Source organism: Pogoniulus pusillus, chromosome 7 (assembly GCF_015220805.1).
Source record: "Pogoniulus pusillus isolate bPogPus1 chromosome 7, bPogPus1.pri, whole genome shotgun sequence".
Taxonomy (NCBI): Eukaryota; Metazoa; Chordata; class Aves; order Piciformes; family Lybiidae; genus Pogoniulus; species Pogoniulus pusillus.
The window spans coordinates 13,202,968-13,225,553 of NC_087270.1; the positions used below are offsets into that span (position 1 = coordinate 13,202,968).

The following is a 22,586-nucleotide window of genomic DNA, read 5'->3' on the forward strand; positions in this document are numbered from 1 at the left end:
AAACTGAAAATAAAACCAGCTGGCATCTACTTAACCTTCAAACATCAGTTAAGGCAGATTGCAACCCTTACTTTTTTAGTGCTAAGAAGAGCTGAAGTGACATTATAAACAGGAAAACCACCCTTTTAAGAGTACCCGGGTTTTTTTTCAGTGAGGAAAATCTTAACTAATTTGGGAGTAAAACTGGGGAAAGAGACAGCACAGTGAAAACTAAAGGGAAAAACTACTTTAAAGCTGGAAGGAGAAGTGAAATGATACTCTACAAACTCATTTTTTACTCATAGTGTAACAATTTCTGCACCAGTTTCTATATCCAAGGCAAACAAACTGCAAAGGCTTCATAATTTTTCCCTTAGTATGAGGTTCAGTGTCAGATTTTACTTCCCTTAAGTTTCCCTCAGCTTTACAATACTGAGTCAAATGCTGATCAAAACTGTATGTAATAAACTGAGCAGATAACCAAATGTTTTATTATTTCACTAATTAATGAATCGCAATTATTCCTCAGTACATCTGGCTACAATGAAGAGCTTAAAGTTTTAAACTTGCACAATGCTAACCACTCAATTATCAAAAACATTCAAGAGAATGAAAAAGATTCAAGTGTGACACCCTACTGGTTCCAGACATTTTAAAGAATGATGAAATGGGACAATGAGAGAGGGAGAGAAATCTGAGAAAGAGACAACCAATGATTGTTTGGATTATATATAATAAAGGATAATCAAACATTGAAAATGGCAAACAAATTCAGGCCATCAGAAAGAATTAAAAAGGGAAAGGGGAGAGAAGTAGAATATAAGATAATTAGAGCTTTTACCATTTTAAAATAAATCAGAATGCAAAGAGGAGAGTGACAGTAAAATCACTGAATTATTTCAGTTGAAAAAGATCTCTAAGATCATAGAGTCCAACCATCATCTAACTCTACAAGTAGCTTTCAGTAACACTCCCAGTGAAAAATAGTTGTCACATAGTATGTTTCCCCAAAAACTTCCTCTGTACTTCACCTTTGTAATCTCAGAGTTGGCTACTGGTGAACAAAACAACTGGAATGAACCAGTGTGGGAAGAGTTCTCCTCAAACTTGGATATTTTTGTAAGTCTCTCTGTCATTAATCAGCTTCACAAGCATGTTTCTTCTGATGGCTCTGGAATTTTGTGCATTACATGCAAACACTGAAAGGCCAACCACACAAATTAGTGCTGGGCTGCTGCTACCAAACAAGCCTCATATTTAGAATTCAGCCCAAACAATTCATGATTCTGATGCTCTCAAAGAAACTTGTGTACAAATATCAGAGGAATATCCTTCCTTACAATTATATTTCTCGTACTCGGACAAAGTGATAGAAAAAGGTAAGGTTTTCACACCAAAAAAAAAGTTAGGATTACATTCATTTAATGCCTTTGCTATAAAGCATACATAACAGTTAATATACTCTCTGTTCAAAAACACATGACCTTCCTAAAAGAGGTGTTACTTTCAGGTTTAAATATGTTAAATATAGGCCATTAAATTGTTTCAAGCTTTTTGTTTTTAAATTAAACACTAAGGCAGACTTTTAATATACAGATCCGGACACCTAACAGAAGGTTACTGTAGGACATCTTTACCTCAAAGAAAAGAAACTTAGATTCTGGTTATAAGGACTGCTACGGAAAATTTGTGCTTTTAAGCACATATTCTGACTAACCATTTTCAAGATTAGCTTTAAAAAAATAATAAGTCTCTTTAAAATCTAAAATGTGTCATTTCAAAAGCTGCCACATCTTTTCCACCCTTACCAAGGGCAGTGGTTGTGGCAACCTTGCTCTACTGTGCTCTGTGGATTAAATAATCTCAAAGTGCACATGGTCACGTTGAACCCCTGGGTTCAGTGCTCAGCCCATGTTTTGGAGTAAAATGTACAAAAGTAGGCTCTAACAGCAAGGCAAATGACAGAGCAAGAATAAGCATTGCCCTTCTCACTGAGTGTATGATGCCAGAGCACCACTGATCTTCACAGAGCAACTGCATACACCAGAATGTTGGTCCCACACTGAATTTTGGAAAGTATTTACACTTTGTGTTGGGTAAAATTGCATTTCTGGTTTATGGTTGGTTCTAACAACCATTGTACCGTGTCTAAAGTAGTTTTATTACACATTTCAGATGCTTAGAAAAATACAAAAAAAAGAGAACATTTAAGTTGTTATTTGTAGTCAACACACCACTCGGTGGGACATGGCCTGTTAAGCAATATATTTGGCACAAAAGGTCCACTTTCCTCCTTTCTGTGAGCTGTTTTCACTTCAATTGAGGCAGAAATAGAAAAGCCTGCTCTAGAACAAGATCCTCTAACCCATCTGTGCTTGCCTGAGATACCACGAGGGGTACTAATGCCAACTATTTCATATATACATACCTTCTATCTCTACCACATAGGAAATTTCCAATCTTTACATGTGTATATATATACACACACACACAAGCACACAAAGAGCAGAGATTAAATGTTAGCAGGTGTTTCTACGCACTGGTACTCAAAGTCAAATGACATAGGACAAAATTGCACATGAACTTGCTACAAGCTATATTAGAGGGAAACATTTGATTCTAAAAAATTGATACTGAGATAGGAAAACAGTTAAGAGGTGACTGGGTACAGTCATCATGGCTTCACCAGCTCAGGCAGATAGAGAAGAGCTCGTCACATTCTGCCCTACTGTCTGCCATAAAAACTACGACTACAGAGATGAAAGAGATAAAGAATTACATTAAAGACAGCAAGAAAGAACTGAAGGAGGAAATCAAAACCTCCATTTCCAATCTGGCAAGAGGTACCATCCTTGCATCATCTGAATGGGTGCATGTTTCTGCCATCAGGAACAGACGCCCACCTCCTGCAAGGCCCAGGAGGAGACAAATTCCACCTAGACATCAGCAATCACGTGCATCACTGTGGATAATTCTGCCTGGCCAATTTGGTGAGAACATGAACAAGTGGGATGGTCAGTCTACTTCACTTCTTTTGAAGGGAGTCGGGAAACTGCAGAGTAGCGGAAACAGAGGCAACAATGCCAGAAAAGCAGCTGTCCCTTCTTCAGCTCCCCAGTGTAACTGCAGTTATTCCAACAACTGCAACTTCTCTAACAACACCACCAATCATTGTGTACACCCCACATGCCACATTCAGCATTAGGGGTGCAGCATTCCGGGAAATGACTTTTTGAGACAAGATTGTTTCAAAGATCCTAAAGGTCACAAATGGGCTTTTGGAATAGCATCTGTAGAGATTGAGGATGGTAAATTGAAATTGTCCATTAGACCTGAACTTTCAGATGAATCTGCCATTGTGGGACATCATGACATAGAGGATCTGGAAGTGTCAACTGCTACTCAAACTGTTCACCACAGGCAGTACAGAACTAACTGTGACTCTTTGTTGCCCATTCATCAGTTGATTCGTCAACTGGAGAGTCAGGCAGTCATCGAGAAAGCTCATTCACCTTTCAACAGTCCCATCTGGCCTGTGCACAAGCCTAACAGAGACTGGAGGCTGACAGTTGATTTTCGTGCCCTCAACGAGGTGACTCCACCCATGAGCACAGCTGTGTCGGACATGCTGGAACTCCAGTACAAGCTGGAATCGAAGGAGGCTAAATGGTATGCAACCATAGACATTGCTAATGCTTTCCTCTCTATTCCCATAGCAAAGGAGTGCAGGCCTCAGTTTGCATTCACCTGGAGAGGAATCTGGTACCAGTTCAACTGTTTGCCTTACGGGTGGAAACACAGCTCAACCATCTGTCACTCAGTCATCCACAATGCACTGGAGAAAGGTAAAGCTCCAGAGCACATCCAGTACATCGACGACATCATTGTGTGGGGCCAAATTGCTGAGGAAGTCTTTGAGAAAGGTAACAAAATCATTGACATTCTGTTGCAAGCAGGTTTTACCATTTCTCTGATTAATCCACTTTGCTTTCTAACCCCCTGGCCAAACTTCCATTCTTCCTCGGGACTGGGGTAAAGTTGAGAGGGATGGGAGAAGGTGGAAGGGCAGTTGAGAGCCCCTCCTGGGGACTCAGGTTTCTGGGAAGGCTGTTGTGTTTCTGCATTACCTTTTACCTGGTATATTTCTGTACATAACTGTATATATACTGTAAGTATCTGCTTGTATACTCTGCTAAGCTGTAAATATAAGCTTCATTCAATTTCCAGAGCCATCTGAGTTTGTTGATGACACCAAGCTGCAGCAGACACACTGGAGGGAAGGGATGCCATCCAGAGGGATCTGGACAGGCTGGAGAGGTGGCCACAACCAAGAGTTGAGGTTGCTTGGTCTGGAGAAGACATGGCTTCAGGCTCTGGAAGGTTGCTATAACCTCTCCCTGAAGGGGGCCTATAAGAAAGCTTTGAAAAGGACTTTTTTACAATGGCCTGTAGTGACAGGCCTGTCTGCTTGTGGCAGTGAGGTTGGAACTAGATGAACTTCAAGGTCCCTTCAACACAAACCAGTCTATGATACTACTTATCAAAAAGTTTGAACAATAAAATAAGAATTAATATAAAGACAAGTATTCATATGAAAATGAGTAACAAAGAATTAAGATACTATCACGAAGAAATAAAACATGTAGGAAGCTGAGATTTTAGGAAAACAGTCTAGACAGAAACATTTGAATACACTGCTATAAAGTCTTGTCTAAGAGTCAGTTCATAAATATTACCTTCTATTTACTACTTTTAAGTTTGCATTTAATCTCCAAGGCTCAAACTAGAAATCAGCACCAAAAAAATAGATGCTTAAAACTTATAATGTAATTTTTAAAAAATCAGCTGAATTAGCTATTACTTCTAAAGTCTTTTTCTACTAACAAGCTAATGAATAAATGTTTTCCTGCAGTCACATTTTGAAAAGGATCTGAGACTGATTTTAAGTATTGTTCCCTTTTGATAGAATTTAAAATTACTCCTACTAGAATACATTTCAGCATTATGAGATTATGATGGATACCTTACACAGCAGGTGTCTGAACACAGAAACCAAAGAGGGCCCCTTCCACTCCCCTGCAAGACACAGCAATATCCAACACTGCTGTTGCATCACCTTTGGTCAGTTTCCGCTTGGAGTTGACACATTTCCTTTACAAAAAACTTGCTGCATTATCCCACTTTCATACAGCTCCCTGATAACTGTCAAAGGTATGATACAACTTAGAGTGTCACCTTCTACTTGGTATTTTTTCCTGACAGGCAGACATTGCTGGCCCTACAGCAGACCATATTCTTACAATTTCAACTTTTCCTGCCAATGGTCAGGTGATCTCCCAAAGTGACACAGCAGCCAGCAAAATATGGACTGAACATATTAGTATTTCTCTCACCTGCAGGCACATACAGCACAGAACTTGCAAATACACAGTGGGCAAATTTAACTTTCTTTTAAATAACAGAAAGGAAAGTGATATCCTCTGCAGTACTACAGCTCTTCTTGCCTTTTCTTAAGCAATGGAAAGCAATAGCTAAACAGGAACCACCTAACAAATTCTTACCCTTAATAAACAGTGAATTACTTGCACTTACACCAAATCAGTTGAGCAAAGACTGAAAAACAAAGACTAAAGTGCAACATCAAATTTCTATTCCATAAAAACTCTGAAACGTTAGGTATTATGCTTTTGCATAACAAAGGGTTTTGGATGGGAACAGGTGAGGAAAAACACATTAAACCAGTACACAGGCTGTTACTCCATATGTGTTTGCAGGACTACAATAAATGTTTTTAATCTAGGAAACATCTGGGACTTAAAAAAAAAATCTAATTTGCACCTTTTCTTTTTCTTCCATTCAAAACAGAATAGTTTTAAAGCATACAGCATAGCTTCTATAATATAAATCTGCACAAAACTAACAGCACAGGTCTGATCCTTAGGCTTTTTCTAAGAGTATAAAATATGCAGAATCCTACCAGGCCATATTGCCATGGGCTGTGTTGTCAAGGTGACAGAGTAGCTCCAGGGTTTGAGTGTTGCTTGATGAATCATCAGGGGATTCATGACTGCCTGATTCCAATTCCTTTGGCATCCTCCAAACAGCAGCACATGTCATGACTTTACTGTCTGAAGCTAAGCAAGAGAGAATAATGTCAACAGATCACTGTATGGGAGATGGATTTTGTATACAGCATATCAGCATCCACACAAATCTGTAAGCAATGCACATCTGCTGTTCAAAATATTTTAAAATACTACACCAAAATTAATTCAAAGAATGCAGAATGCAATACAGGTGCAGACCTCAAGTTGACAGTCCAATTGCTGCCAAACTCAATTAACACACATTGAAGGTGGTTATCCCTGCTTTGCCTTGAAACTCAGTACTCATGGAGCATAACTGGGGAACATGCTTCCCAAGCTTCCTTCCTCATATTGATGTTAATGAAAATGACCTACCAGTTGCATTGTTTTATTCCTTGAGATTAAGAATTTAAACATCACAGAATAGTAAGGGTTAAATGAGATCCTCAGAGATCTTCTAGTCCAAACCCCATTTGCTAAAGTAGGTTTACCTGAGCAGGCTGCTCAGGAACACATCCAGTCAGGCTTTGAAAGTCTCCAGAGAAGGAGACTCCACAACCTCCTTGGGCAGCCTGGTCCAGTGGTTCAGCACACTCAAAGAGATTTTTTCCTGATGTTTATAGGGACACTTCTGTATTCCCCATTGCTCCTTGTCCTATCGCTATGCGTCACTGGAAAGTGTCCAGCCCCATTTTCTGGAAGGCCACCCTTCAGATATCGATAAGATCTCCTCTCAGTCTGCTCTTCTCCAGGCTAAACAGACCCAAGTCTCTCAACCTTTCCTCATGAGACAGATGCTCCAGTCACCTCAGCATCTTTGTGGCCCTCCACTAAAATTTTCCTTTGAAGGGTTCTCTTCCATTTGATCTACCAAATTATGTTTTACCCTTTACTACCTATAATTGTTCCCTATAAAATTACATTTTACATTTAAGTCCACTACTTCCATAGCCTCAAGTTGTACCAGGGATGCTTTAGGATGGATATTAGAAGAAACCTCTTGACTGAAATGGTTCTCAGAGACTGGAAGAGCCTCCTCAGGGAGATGGTTGAATTCCCACCCCTCAAGGTGTTTCATAGCTGCAGAGATATGGTGCTGAGGGTCATGGTTTAGTACCAGACTCTGTAGAGTTTGATAGTGGTTGGACTCAATGATCTTCAAGGTCTTTTCCAATTGAAAATTCAAATAAAAAGCACCATCCAAAAGAGAAACTCATACACATACAGCAAAATACTACAATGTATGAAGAACAACCCAACCACTGAATGACAAGAAGACACCATATGGTCAGTGCGTACCTGGCATTGCCCATCACCCAACACAGCAATTTGTAGAGATGCAGAAGGAGAGAAGACCAGTGCAACAATGCATATGCTCAGATGGTTCCAGCCACTAGTCCAGGTTTGACAGAAGATAAATAGGTCAGTGTCATCCACTACAACAGGAACGAGCCACAGCTATGTTAAGCAAAAGCTGGGGACCAACTACCTGCTGTAGGATGTGTTAAAGTCCAGAGGAGAAGCAGTAATGAACAGCATGCTTTCTCTGAGGTCATTCACATGCCACTCTTTCACAGTTCTTTCCTCAAGTACATTTTAGCTGATTTTAATGCAGAGTGCCTGATCTCAGGGCCATGAGCAGACACAAGCAACTTCCACCAGTGTAAAGGCAAAGAGGAACAAGTGTAATGTGTGTGTTCTCAAAAGCAAGTAGCCAACTCTGAAAAGGGTCTGCTTAGGCTGCAATTACATTAACAGAGGAAAAATGTCTTTGTTGTAAAGGTCACCAACCTGAACATTTCATATGCATAAAAAGGCACCCAAACAGCAGAGAATAGCAATCAATATGTACAAAATAAGAGCAAAATATAAGATTTCAGATATATTAAAAACATAGCCAAACAAAATTTTAAAAAAGAAAATAGGTGGTTAGGTCAAACCAGTAAGAGAAAAAAAGTCATCTCTGCAAGAAGGAAACGGAGTTAAGAGGAAGAGTTTAACTGCAAGCAGAGAACTCAGAATACACAAGCACAAGGTATTTGATAGACTGGAACACCATGCTAATTTAGAACATGCTGCACACCGCCTGTACAAGTTGAACAGTGTCAGAAGACCATACCTCTTGACGTAACACGTAATCTTTTATTAACACTTCATTTAACTATTACTAATTGCCATCCACACGAAACAGCTATTTCCAAATCATTTGAGGCAAATCCTTCCCTCTAAATCTACATGCCACTGAATAAAAAGGAGGAAGCACAAGTCCACTTTTTTTTTTGTTGTTAGCAAAGGGCAAGTCAATGCACAGCATGCATTATACATTATATAAATAATGAATCACAGACTCATAGAATCACTCTGGTTGGAAAAAAAATGAAAGATCATCAGGTCCAATCATTATCTAACTTTACCAGGGCTGGTGCTGAAGTCTCACCCCTCAGTATTACATTTCTGAACCTCTCAAACGCCTCCAGAGGTGCTCCCTGAGGAGCCTATTTCGGTCTTTGAGAACCCTTTCAATCAAGAAGTCTCTTCTCATACCCAACCCAAACCTCCCTTAGTGCAACTTGAGGCCAGTTACACTCATCCTACCACTTGTTACTGGGAAGAGGAGACAACACCCACCTCACTACAACCTCCTTTCAGGAAGTTGTAGAAACCCTGAAGGTCTCCCCCTCAGCCCCCTTTGCTCCAAACTATCCAACCCCCAGCTCTCTCAACTACTGCTCACCAGACCTGTTCTCCAGGCCATTCACCAGCTTCATCAACCTTTAAAAAGGCTTAGTTTCTGGGGCAATAAGATTTTCACACTGAAAATCCTGAACCAATTAAAACAGGCACTGTTTGAAGACTGAGAGAAACTGAGGAAGGAAATAATAACCTAAATGAGTAAAAATCCCCCTCAATCTTCACCTGACCCAGCCTACTATAACACTCTGGTGTTCTTACAACTGTCAAGAGCCACCAATGAAATTCATCTGTTTGAATTTTTAATCTGTGCAGCAATTTTACCTGAATTTCAGATTTGCTTTCAACTCAATAGCAGGATTGAAATGCACCTTGCTACTCCAGACAGAAGAGATTTGACTGAGCAATGAAAACAAGTTTATCAGTTACACATCTTGCAGACTTATCTACCCCAGTCCTTGGAGCCCAGCATACAGTGTCCTCTCTGGAAAGCTGTTCAGCTGCTCTGATCAGATGACATCTATCAGGGGCTGTTTGCTCTTCCAGAAAGCAAGAGAAGCTTACTTTTCAGAAACATAATTTGACCACAGTAGATTTGTGTATTATGTTATTGTGGAGTATGTTAAGCAGTTACTACACTTTTATCATTAAAAGAAAAAAAAATGCTCTAAGCTTTCTACATTTGCACAGACCTTTAAAACACAGCTCTAAAATTAAGGATGCCTAACAAATCTACTAAACATCCCAACAGCACTACAGTCATTCACTCTTTCAAATAGTTGAATTAGTTATTTCCTCCTGACCATGCTTACAGAAATAGATACTTTTTAATATCTATGCTTGATGTTTCTATTAATGCTTTTTTTGGTATTTATCTTAACATTAAGAAAGGCTCAGTGAGGTAGTTGCTGCTTTTGCTTTACTATAAATAGGAAAACACTATTGCCTTTTAAAGACTACATGAATTACATTTTGGGATTTAATAAATATTTCTTTGTGCATAAAAATACATATATAAAATTAGTTTACTATTACAAAATAAGCTTATTACAGGAAAGGACTATTTACAAATCCATGTAGTAGAAGTGTAGATTTAGACTGGGCATTAAGAAATCTTTACTATGAGGGTGGTGGAACACTGTTGTACCAGGTTGCCCAGGGAGGTGGTGAAGTCCAGGTCAGGCTTGATGAAGCTCCAAGCAACCTGGTCTAGTTGGGGACTTCCCTGTTTACTAGAGGGCATTTGGACTATATAACCTTTAAATATCCCTTCCATCCCAGTGCATTCTATGACTCTAAGATCTCTGCTTTCTCTTTTAAGATGCATGCAAAGGTAAAAGGGTCTGAAGTATTGGTTGGTACACAATTCCATGCCATTTTATGCAACTTCCTTGGGCCTGGTATAAAGGATAAAATTCACTATGCATCAAGAAGAGGAAACATTAAAAGACTTAACACACACAAAACTCCTCAAACCACAGCCCGGACATTGTCTGTTGGAGAATTCTTGTTAGCAGAGGACACAGAAACGATAAACATGAGCAACTGTGCTGAGAAACTGCCTTGGGACACTGCTAGCCCAGGAAATCAAACTGTAAACAAGTGAGCACCCCACACACAGCTGCAGTGGGCAGAGTTAGATAGCCAAGGGGGCTGGAGTAGGTGGTCTGGAGGGCTGACCCTTAGAATGTTATGGTATGCTGACCTATCTATGCCTTACAAGTAACCCTGTACCCTCTGATTGTAACCACACCTCTTGCTAGAATGCATATAAGTCACTGTATCATGGAAATAAAGTGGATTATGACCATCTAACCTTATTGGTGAACAAAGAGTCATTTTACCCAAGCGCTCCACCGACAATTGTCCTCTCCTTTCAATGAAGGCTGAAGATGCTAACGGAAAATGAGAGACCACTCTCCAGCTGCTGGATAACTGCCCATCACGAACTGTATGCACGTCACAAATCTTCATATTCTAATTTTAAACCTTGGGTAAATTTTGGCATTAGATGCATGACTGCAATCTGTAGAGATGTGATTCAGAGCACTATTAATTTCTCCTTGCACTTCTCCTGTGCTTATCTACAGTTGTGACACTTTATTAATTCCCAGATGCGCGAAACCAAAGTGGAATTGCCACACCCTCCAATAGAATTAATTTTAGATACAGCTGGCCTTAAGGAAGGTTTAATTTTCCTTTATATAAAGATACCATTTTCTCTCTGGTAAGAGAGGGCAATCACTAACACTGAAAGTTTCACTCCATTATAACAGATGAAGTGGAGCTTTTTTGTGAGTCGTGATTCCTCTTAAATAATCCCTAGCAACAAATCTACAGAAATCCATAGACCAAAAGAAGTCTCACTGCATAGAAATCCAAGTACCACAACAAGCTTCTCCTGGCTGTATGACAAGCTCACTAGCAGTATACATATTTGTGGAGTCACTCACACAGCCTTATTTCCCAAGTGAGCATATTAAAATTTAAAATTCCAGTATTACCAAGTAATTTCACTACCACTTCTGTTGCACCATTGCTTACCCAGAATATCTACAGGCATAGAGAAAAAAAAACCCCAGATTTTTCCTTCTTTTACTCTCCTCACATTACCCTACTGCACCCACATGCATAAAACAACATTTTTGTCTACCATTTCTCATATTGTTTTTTAGAATATTAGACCAATATAATACAGAATGGATAGCATTGCCACTTAAAAGTAGGAAATCCAAGCAAAACACGTGGTGTCTACCTGAGTCATGCTTATGTGCTTTCCTTTATATAGTTTGAAAGTTCTTTTCCACTCCCACATCATATTGAAACCACAATTTTTATGTCACAGCATCAATGCAAAAGAGAATGGTTAAGACTAAGTTACTTACTGTTGTCTTATGGAGTGTATTAAAAAACGTTACTGGGCTTAACTGAGCATTTTGCCACATCCAGTCACTAGTGGTGTTCCCCAAGGATCAGTGCTGGGCCCAGTCCTGTTCAATATCTTTATTGATGACCTGGACGAGGGGATTGAGTCCTGCATCAGTAAGTTTGCAGATGACACCAAGCTAGGAGCAGGTGTTGATCTGTTGGAAGGTAGGAGAGCCCTGCAGAGGGACCTGGACAGGCTGGATGGGTGGACAGAGGCCAAGAAGATGAGATTTAACAAGGCCAAGAGCAGGGTTCTGCACTTTGGCCACAACAACCCCAAGCAGTGCTACAGGCTGGGGACTGAGTGGCTGGAAAGCAGCTAGGAGGAAAGGGACCTGGGGGTACTGATAGATAGTAAGCTGAAGGTGAGCCAGCAGTGTGCCCAGGTGGCCAAGAGAGCCAATGGCATCCTGGCCTGCATCAGGAACAGTGTGGCCAGTAGGACAAGGGAGGTTATTCTGCCCCTGTACTCAGCACTGGTCAGACCACACCTTGAGTACTGTGTCCAGTTCTGGGCTCCTCAATTCAAGAGGTGCTGGAACATGTCCAGAGAAGGGCGAGAAAGCTGGTGAGGGGCCTGGAACACAAACCCTGTATGAGGAGAGGCTGAGGGAGCTGGGGTTGTTTAGCCTGGAGAAGAGGAGGCTCAGGGGTGATCTCATTGCTGTCTACAACTACCTGAAAGGAGGCTGTAGCCAGGTGGGAGTTGGCCTCTCCTCCCAGGCAACCAGCAACAGAACAAGGGGACACAGTCTCAAGTTGTGCTGGGGGAGGTATAGGCTGGATGTTAGGAGAAAGTTCTTCACAGAGAGAGTGATTGGCATTGGAATGGGCTGCCCAGGGAGGTGGTGGAGGCATCGTCCCTGGAGGTGTTCAAGAAAAGACTGGATGAGGCACTTAGTGCCATGGTCTAGTTGACTGGCTAGGGCTGGGTGACAGGTTGGACTGGATGATCTTGGAGGTCTCTTCCAACCTGGTTGATTCTATGATTACTGACCCTTTCTGGAAAACATGAGAGCTGCAGTTTTATGAAGAATAAGTGAAAGTTTTGCAGAAGAGAGTCCCACTGCATTCCTGAAGTACTCTTCACATAGAATGATCCAGGAACAAAACTATGAACTGTCAAATCTGTCATGTTTGTTTCTTCATTCAAGAGCAATGCCTTGTTCCAATTCATTGTCCATATTCTGCACGCATTTGGGTAGGTACAGCTAAGAATGGAGCTAGATGGACTCTTCCATCTTTGACAACCACCTGCTAAACACTGCCCACATTCATCAATGCCATCTTCTGGGCAGAGGACACCATTTGCTGGAGTGACTGTACATAGCTCCACCTACCTGGCCCTGCTGAAGCAATGCAGGTTTACCAGCTATCTAACCAGAATTCAGGGAAGGAGCAACTCATCTCACATTTTGACAGCACCAAGTTAGGAAGCAAATACACATGATGCTGGCAGCAATAAAGGTGCAGTAACCAAACACTGGAAACAAACTCTGGTAAGTTCAGCTAAAGCTTAAGAGAGATAATCACAGCTATGGAGCGCTAGGCTGTCTTTAGATGCCTACTTTACAAGTCGAACAAGTGAGAAAAGTCTCTGCATGCAGAATGTGCAATTTACAAAGGGTCGTGACTTGGTCAAATCAATACCAATTTTCACTGCAGCACTCAAAAGGACTTCTCAATGAGGGCTATTTCCATGACAATTTTCAGCTTGCCACTACCAACTGTTCCAACATAGAAAAAACCTAAAAGTTATAGACAGTTGAAGCATCCAGTTTATCCTCTTCCAAATGCTACTGCCCTTGGAGAACTGTTTCAACTTCAAGTAATATGCCCCCAGAAAGAAATAAACCTGGAAAAAATTATGCTCCTGAAGTAAACATAACATTAAGTTATTAATAAGTTTTAAAGATAAATACATATGCAAGATTAATTACATGTACCAGCTACTCCTTATCAGATTTATGTCACAGATCATCATATCATCACAGGTCAATTCATTGTTCTCTTGCTGGAACACAGTAGCCAGCAGACATTTCTTAACTACACTAACTGTAATCTCTTAACAATGACAGAAACTCTTACAACTACAGTAGATGCAAAAAGAAAAACGTGGATATAAAAACACAAACTTCTGATTCCAGGTGCAATATGTACAGTACATGAAACTCAGTCCTGCTGTCATTTTTAAAATGAATTTGCAGGTTTTTAAGCTACAAGGGATTTTCTGAACATTCACCTTTGCCTAACCAATTCCTACAATGAATTAAATACATAAATTCCTGTATAATGATAGAACTATGCTCTGTCACATCTCCAAACTTAGAATGATAGAATCATTTCAGTTGAAAAAGACCTTGAAGATCATCAGGTCCAACCATTATCTAACTCTAACAAAGCTGGTAGTAAAGCATGTCCCTCAGAACCTTTGAAACCCCTCCAGGGATGGGGATTCAACTACCTCCACAACACAACTCTTCCAGTTTTTGAGAACCCTTTTAGTCAAAATGTTTCTTCTAACACCCAACCTAAACTTTGCTTGGTGCAACTTCAGGCCATTTCCTCTTGTCATATCACTTGTTACTCTAGGCAGAAGAGATCAACACCCACTTCATTCCAGTCTCCTTTTGGAGAGCAGCAAGGTCTTCTCTCAGCCTCCTTTTTTTCCAGACTGAACTATCCCAGTCCTCTCAGCCACACTTCACATGACCCATTCTCCAGACCCCTCACCAGCTTCATTACCCTTCCCTGGACCCAGTCCAGCACCTCAATGTCTTTCTTGTAATGAAGGTCCCAAACCTGATTAAAGTAGAGAACCTAAAATATCATTATTATAGTAAAAGACATCATCAGAAAATGACAAAACACAATTTGAAAGAGTTCAGTGAACATCAGGTGTCATGAAAACCTGTTTATACAGGCTTCTTGATAAACAGAATCTGTTCCCTACAACAACAGCTTTAAAAAGGAGGTGTCACCCAACTCCAGTTAATATACTAAGAAACCAATTGATATCTGGACATCTGATGCAATATATCAGAACAGATGTACAAGACAGACATTGTCTAGTTTGTCACTGCAGAGACTAAGTGCTCTTACTCAGACCTCTATCTGCTTTTAAATTATTAAGAACAACAACAACAACAAAAAATCCATATTCATATTGGAGCTGTAAATGACTTTCCAATTGAAAACAACCCAGTAATTGTTTTCTTATGATGAATCATAGAATCAACCAGGTTGGAAGAGACCTCCAAGATCATCCACTCCAACCTATCACCCAGCCCTAGCCAGTCAACTAGACCATGGCACTAAGTGCCTCATCCAGTCTTTTCTTGAAGACCCCCAGGGACGGTGACTCCACCACCTCCCTGGGCAGCCCATTCCAATGGGAAATCACTCTCTCTGTGAAGAACTTCTTCCTAATATCCAGCCTATACCTACCCTGGCACAACTTGAGACTGTGTCCCCTTGTTCTATTGCTGGTTGCCTGGGAGAAGAGGCCACCCCCCACCTGGCTACAATGCCCCTTCAGGTAGTTGTAGACAGCAATAAGATCACCCCTGAGCCTCCTCTTCTCCAGGCTAAACAGGCCCAGCTCCCTCAACCTCTCCTATCTCTGCTTAAATTCTCTGCCCTCAAATATGTGGGTTTTCTGAAAGCTTTCCATTTCAAATCCTGATGGTTTGAGTTCTAAAAACAAGAAAAAAGAAACACACACCAAACTCAGACTACTTCAGAGACACTTCTGTCAGCAAAACATTAATGCAAACTTAAACTAGAAAACTAAAACAAGTATGTGGAATGCAAAAAAAAAAGTGTCATCAGACATGTGGACGAGGATCATTCGTCTGCAATTTCAGCAAAAAAGGTCCAAGTATACACAGAAAGCCACCAGCTGTTTGATTTCACCTTTCAGATGTGGATTGAGGCACACTTCAGAAGTTGATTAAAACCCTACTGCTTATCTGTGTGTCCTGGAGTCCTGTATACCCTAGAATTCCTCTCCCTCTGTGGTTTGAATGGGAGAGGAAAAGGCATGAAAAGACCTGTTTCCCCCCCCCGCCCTGTAGGCGTGAGCAGGGGAGCAAGGAACCCTTCTGCCACAAGGGGTGCCCTGTGCAGTGCCCGCGCTGGAATCAGGCTGGGATTGGCTGTGGTCTTCGCGCCTAGGAAGTGGTAACTCTGCTCTTTGTCTAGGAAGAGCACAAATATTGGGGGACTTCCCGCCTTGGGGTGCCTGCCAGGTGGGGTTCTTCCCCACCTGGATAGATTCTGCAGAAGGAGGCCCTGGCGCTCTGCTCCAAAGGAGGCTTCCCAACTTAAGCACCCTTTCTGCAGGCTCAGTAGGCCTTAACGACCCTTGAACGGCCTCTGAAAGAGAGCAAGGGGACTAGGGCTGGAGGATAGGTTGGGCTGGATGATCTTCGAGGTCTCTTCCAACCTGGTTGAATCTGTGATTCTATGATTCTTTTCAGCCAGCCTGACTCACCTGTGAGTAACTGTGGCTCAGCCTGCTTTTAGTGGGGGATGCTATTATTTAATAGCTTAGCCTTTTCCAACTTCTGGCTTCCAAAACAGTCAAATTACCTATGGTACCCTTGTAGATCTTCTCAACCAAACTGAATCTGCTAACGAAAACTAAATTAATTTCTGTATATAGTTTTGGGGGCAGGTTTTCAGGAAAATAACATAACTCTATTTTTCTATATATTCCTGACTCAGCCACATTAATTCCCTGCCTCCACAACGCTGTGTTCTGCTTGCCACCAGTTAAGCCACAGGAGTAATTTCTCTGAGAGAGAATTTGGTACCTTTAAAGGACAGTAAATAGATAAATTATTTTTTAAAACAGAAGAAAGTCATGCTAAAGAGAAGCTATTAAAAACAATATCAATCTTCATTCTTTTATAACAAAGTTTAAAATAAGATTTTAAGAAGCTAACACTTGTCTCAAGAGGGAGGTGAAGGAGATGTTGCCATAAAGACAAAAGTCCAAGAATATAGGTAAAGGGACACATGCAAAATACTGCCATGTGCTTCTCTCATCCCATCATCTAACAGGTTCAGGTGGATTCTGATCCCAACTACACAGGTCCACATCAGCCAATGTTACAGTTCACTGCTGTTCAATCCTTTCCTTTTCATTCTTTTGACACACTTAAACAGAACCTACCATGCCACCAGAGCATGTTCTGACAGAGAAGAACTGCAACCTTGACCTGTCAGAAGCTTGAAGCAGTAACCCAAAGCAGCCCAAATCCAGGTCTGCTCAGTCCTCTCTAATTGCATCATTTTATAAAGCATTTTAATCTGTGTTCAAACTTACAAGAACAGGTTGCCCAGGGAGGATGTGGATGCCTCCTCTGCAGAAATGTTCAAGACCAGGTAGGCCAGGGCCTTGAGCAACTTGGTCTACTGGAAGGTGTCCCTGGTGGAGGGTTTGGACCTACATGATTTTTAAGACCACTTCCAACCCAAACCAATCTATGATTCCTTCTGGTCTTTCTTAACTAAATGTATATGATAAATCACCCTTGATTATTTTTCATCCCCCCAAAATGCAAGCTGGCTATTGCTACCCTCTTGTTTCCTTTTTGTGTAATTTCAAACATCATTATTTATGCTAGTAATTTAAGATTTTAAACCTTGTTTTTTTATAATCAATAGCTACACACATCAGATGGCAGCATCTACAGGAAGAATGTTTTCATTTTACTTTCTTCTGTCATTCTACTTGATTCCCCTGTGTTTAACCTTGAAGTCCAAATGACAACGCTTCCAACATCACTGCCTGCAGACATTCACACTGAAGCTGGAGGAGCTGAAGTATCGGTGCCTGACAAGGTTTTGCTCTTTGATCAGCTTAGGTGGTGCAAAGCCAGCTGGCTGCAGTTCTTTTGTTGCCCAGGGAACAAGTGAAGTGTGTACTTCCTAAATCTGCACAGGAGGCCCTTCTGCAGCATTGCCACAGCAGCTCTTGCTGTGCAAGGCTGAAGTGGTGAAGCTGCTATAGCTACAGCCCAGCTGGTGCCCATTAATGCTCTCGGTGTGACAGGAACAAGCAGCTAATGTTCAGAAGCCTCCTTCTTCCAATTGACAGAGTTATCACTCTTCCTTATTCATGTAAACATTCTTCCCCTAGCTTTAATAAAATGAATAATTTGGAGGTTTAATTCTTCCAGTGTGTATCTTTTTTAAGAAATAACCTTGTAGCTCTTTTAGTCAATTGACAACAAGATAACCCATATTCTATTCGTTCAACATGTCCTTCACAGCCAAAAGAGGTGGGGAGAAACATCACACTTTTTTTTTCCTCTGGGCTAAAAAATTTGTCCTTTGTTCTAAAAGCCCACGTAGTCTTTCAATTTGCATTTTTCTGAAACACACAGGACAAGATATATGTATAAATAAATATGTTCTCCTCCCCCTCTACTCTGCCCTTCTGAGAACACACCTGGAGTATTGTGTCCAGTTCTGGGCTGCATCTCTCATGAACGGAGAGGCTGAAAGACCTGGAGCTGTATAGCCTGGAGAACAGAAGACTGAGAGGGGATCAATATCTAAATGGTGAAGAGGAGGCAGCTGGGCTCTTATCCTATTGCTAGGAACCACTGAAAAGAGGCAATGGGTACAAACCAGAATGCAGGCATCACTTAAAAATAAGGAAGAACTTCACAGGAAAGAAGGTGAAAGAGTAATGAACCAGACTGCCCAGAAAGGCTGTGGAGTCTCCTTCTCTGGAGACTTTCAAAACTTACCTTGATACATACCTGCTCTAGGAGGGGGTACTGGACTACATGATCTCTGGAGACTCATTCCTACCTCCACCATCCTGTGATTCTGCAAGCAGTTTATTTTTCTTTACATCACTTAAATGTGCTGCAGCCACTGCCATATTGATGAAATGAACTTTGCTTTTTAGGCAGAACTTGGCTGCACCACTGTAGAAGGGGTACCTGCACTAGCAAGGAGGCTGCACAGAATGATTTCCAGAGGTCTCATCCTGTGAAAAGCTGCTCAGCAGCAGACAGGCATGTATTTCTTCTGACACTTCACATGATCAGATCTCCTAAGTCACACCTTCTGGTTTGTTTGATGCCTCAGGCATCTCTTTAAGTATTTTAACAAAGGAATGGAGAAACCATCGCTGACTCCATACTTTTGTCTATGATAATCCTCCTGCTACTGTCACCACCAGCACACCATAACAACAGCAGAAACCAGACAAAAAAACCAAGTTTATCAGTAGCTAGATAAAAATGCATTGTGAGCTGCAGCCCTGTGCTGAGTGGAGCTGCACAACACACCAATAAAAGTTAATGAACCATATTTACACATTGCCTTCCACCATCAGAAGGCTAGTGAAGCCGAATACCATTATCAACACTGATACTTTCACACACACAAAGAAGGGCAAAGGCATGGCCTGGAGGCACTCACATCAGCAACAAAGCCATGGCAGGTGTCAATTAAGTAGGGCTAGATGACAGCAATGCACCAAGTGTCCTACTTGGTATTCTAATAGGTATTAGAACACTATACTCCTTTAACAGGTTAATGGGAACTGCAAATGACTTGTCCCCACACTGAATCAAGCACCTTACCAGGCAGCTACATTTTCAGTAGTCTATATACAACCTTTAACAATCCCATTCTACTCCACAGTAATTCCAAAGACAATGTAATGACTTGAGTGTTCATGGAAGTCTACATCAAACAGGAAAAATCTCACTATATCCAACATGAATGGTTTGTATACAGGGTAGTCAGCCTACCTTTTCAAACCAACCTAGGAAACCTGGGACTGAAGAGAGCAGACTTCATCTTGATCAGAGATCAGCTCTGAACAATCCCACGGAAGATCTCCTTACTCTCCAGGACTGTCTAAGAAAGCAAGTTGATTTTCGAGGTTTACATTCTCCAAGTTCAAGAATGTTCCATCCAGACAAGCAGAAAGTGAAGCAGAAGTGGCAGGAGGCTCACATAGGTGAACAAGGAGTTTTTGACCAAATTCACATATAAAAAGGAAACATACAAGAAATGGAAGAAAGAACTGCTGACTTGGAAGGAATTTAGGAAAAAAAAAAATCTTGCCACACAAGAACACAGTAAGGAAGCCAAATCTCATCTGGAGTTGAATGAGACAAGAGACTCAAGTCAACATGAAAGGCTTCTACAGATAGAGCAGCAGCAGAGGGAAGACAGTAGAAAATCTGGGCCCAATACTGAATGGGGCAGGGGACATCATGACAGAGAACACAGTGAAGTCCAAAGTAGTTAATCTTTTCTGTATCCTAGTTTTTACTGTCATCAAGATTCCAGAATCATAGGCCCCCAAGACAAGGGGGAAAGTCTAGAGCAATAAAGATTCACCTTCCATAGAGAGGCATCAAGTTAGGGAACAATCAAACAAATGGGACCTATGTAGACGCATCCACAACAGATGAGGAAGCTGCCCAATGTAATTATGAGGCTACTTTTAATTATCTTTGAAAGGTCATGGTGATGGGAAAAGGTTCCTGAGGACTTTAAGAAAGTAAATGTCATTCCTATCTTAAAGATAGGCAAGAAGAGGTATCTAATGAGCCTCCCTAGGAAGGCAATAGATTAAGTGAACTTGGAAAGCATTTCCAAGCATACAGTGATGAAAGTACTCAGTAGAAGTTTACAAAGAGCACATCATGCCTAAAGAACACAATCGCATACTGCACTAAAATTACATTTATAATACAGGCTTGGAAACATGGGAGAGTAGTTGCTGTCGTTTATCTTTAACAAGCCTTGGTACAATCTCACAAGTAAGCTGATGAAGTACAGGTGGACAACAGGGTAGGTTGAAAAGTGGCTGAACTTTAAGTTCTTTACTATGAGAGTGGTGAGATACTTGGAACAGGTTGCCCAGAGAAGTTGTGGATGCTTCAATACCAGACTGGATGAGGCTTTGACTAACCTGGTTTATTGGAGATGTCTCTGCCCATGGCAGGAGGGTTGGAACTAGATGATCTTTAAAGGTCCTTTCCAAGTCAACCTATTCTGTGATCTACCACTCTTAAAGGGTTGTCATCAGTGGCAGAAAATCTATCTGGAAGCCAGTCACTACTGGTATATCCCAGGAGATGACAGTGGGGCAAATACTTCATTAACAACCTCAAGGAACCTCAGAGGGATCCTCAGCAGGCCACAGAAATGGACCAACAGGGACCTCATGAAGTTCAACAATGTGAAATGCAAGACCTTGTTCCTGGGGAGAAATAAGCCCATATACACAGCTGGGGGCTGACCAGCTGGAGAACAAATCTCAGAAAAAGACTTGGAAGATCCCGATGGCAGCAATTTGAACATGAGCTAGCTTCACATTTGTGGCAAAGAAAGCCAACAACTTCCTGGACTGAATTTGACATATTACCACCAATAGCTCAAGGGATGTAATCTTTCCCCATTACTCAGTTTCAGAAAGACCACATGTGGTGATCTGCACACAGTTCTGGGCTCCCCTGTACAAAATAAACACAGACATATTGGAGCAAGTACAGGTAGGGATCACAGAGATAATGGGATGGTAGATTCAAAAAGAGAAGCAAAGGCTGAGTTTCATATGTGTCATAATAATGTAAATAATGATCTTAGGAACTAAAGACAACTGAGTCAAACTCTCTCAGCAGCACCCAGTGACAGGTTAAGAAGCAATAGCCAGAAACTGAAATAAAGAAAAACTCCACTTAAGTAGAAAAATGTGCAACATACGAAGCTCTGAAAAACCTGATCTGGTATCATTGCTGATTCCATTCCAGGTAAGAGTTCAATATCCCTTAAAACCCTCTGATATTCTTTACAGCCTGAATTATCTCATGACTCTTAGACAGCAAAAAAGTGCTATTTAATGACAAGTGAAGTCAGTACAGTCACAGCTTCCTTTAAAAAAACAATCAAGAGAAAAATTAAGAGAATTAAGGCTTCTAAAAACTAGGAAAACCCCTCAAATTGTAACAGTCTTCACAAAATCCCAGCATGGTGGGAATTGGAAGAGACCTCCACAAATCACCTAGTCCAACCTCCCTGACTAAAGCAGGTTCACCTAGATCAGGTCACACAGGAGCGCATCCAGGTGGGCTTCGAAAGTCTCCAGAGAAGGAGACTTCAGAACCCCTCTAGGCAACCTGCTACCCTCAAAGTGAAGAAGCTTTTCCGTATGTTTAAGTGAAACCTCTTGCATCCTATTTTGCACCCAGTACCCCTTGTCTAAACATTTAACATATGGTTAGGCTCTGAATTGTGGTGTTGATGCAAACCAGCAGGGAAAGCAAAAGTTTTACTATTCTCTCAAGAGTATCAAGCAAGTCTCCTTTAGCCTCTCCAGCCTTCCAAGAACACTGGGTTACAAGGAAGCTAAAGCTGGCTATTCTTCCATGGTAGAAAGAAATCCACAGCAAATGATTTTTCTTTTAAGTGAAATTACAAATACTTTCACATTTACTAGAAAGAACTTGCATAATACACTTGGCTTTACCTATGAGAGTAAGGAATAACTCTGAAGTCTAACACAAACCACAGAAAAGCAAGCTTCTAAGTGTCACTTAGTTAACAAGTTAGCTGGACAAGAATGCTAGAATCATAGAATCAGCCAGGTTCGAAGAGACCTCCAAGATCATCCAGTCCAAACTAGCACCCAGCCACATCCAGTCAACTAGACCATGGCACTAAGTGCCTCATCCAGGCTTTTCTTCAACACCTCCAGGGATGGCAACTCCACCACCTCCCTGGGCAGCCCATTCCAATGCCAATAACTCTCTCTGGCAAGAACTTCCCCTAACATCCAGCCTAGACCTCCCCTGGTACAATTTGAGACTGTGTCCCCTTGTTCTATATTGCTGGTTGCCTGGGAGAAGAGACAGAAAT

At 41.3% G+C, this 22,586-nt stretch overlaps 1 protein-coding gene across 2 annotated transcripts in view; it reads right to left on the bottom strand.

The window, feature by feature from the left end:
- EIPR1 (EARP complex and GARP complex interacting protein 1) overlaps nucleotides 1-22,586 on the bottom strand; it is a 73,739-nt gene that overhangs the window by 29,212 nt on the left and 21,941 nt on the right. For both annotated transcript variants that reach the window (XM_064145934.1, XM_064145933.1), the window contains exon 4: nucleotides 5,957-6,113. In XM_064145934.1, the coding sequence (XP_064002004.1) occupies nucleotides 5,957-6,113 (157 nt within the window). The remainder of the gene's footprint in view (nucleotides 1-5,956; nucleotides 6,114-22,586) is intronic.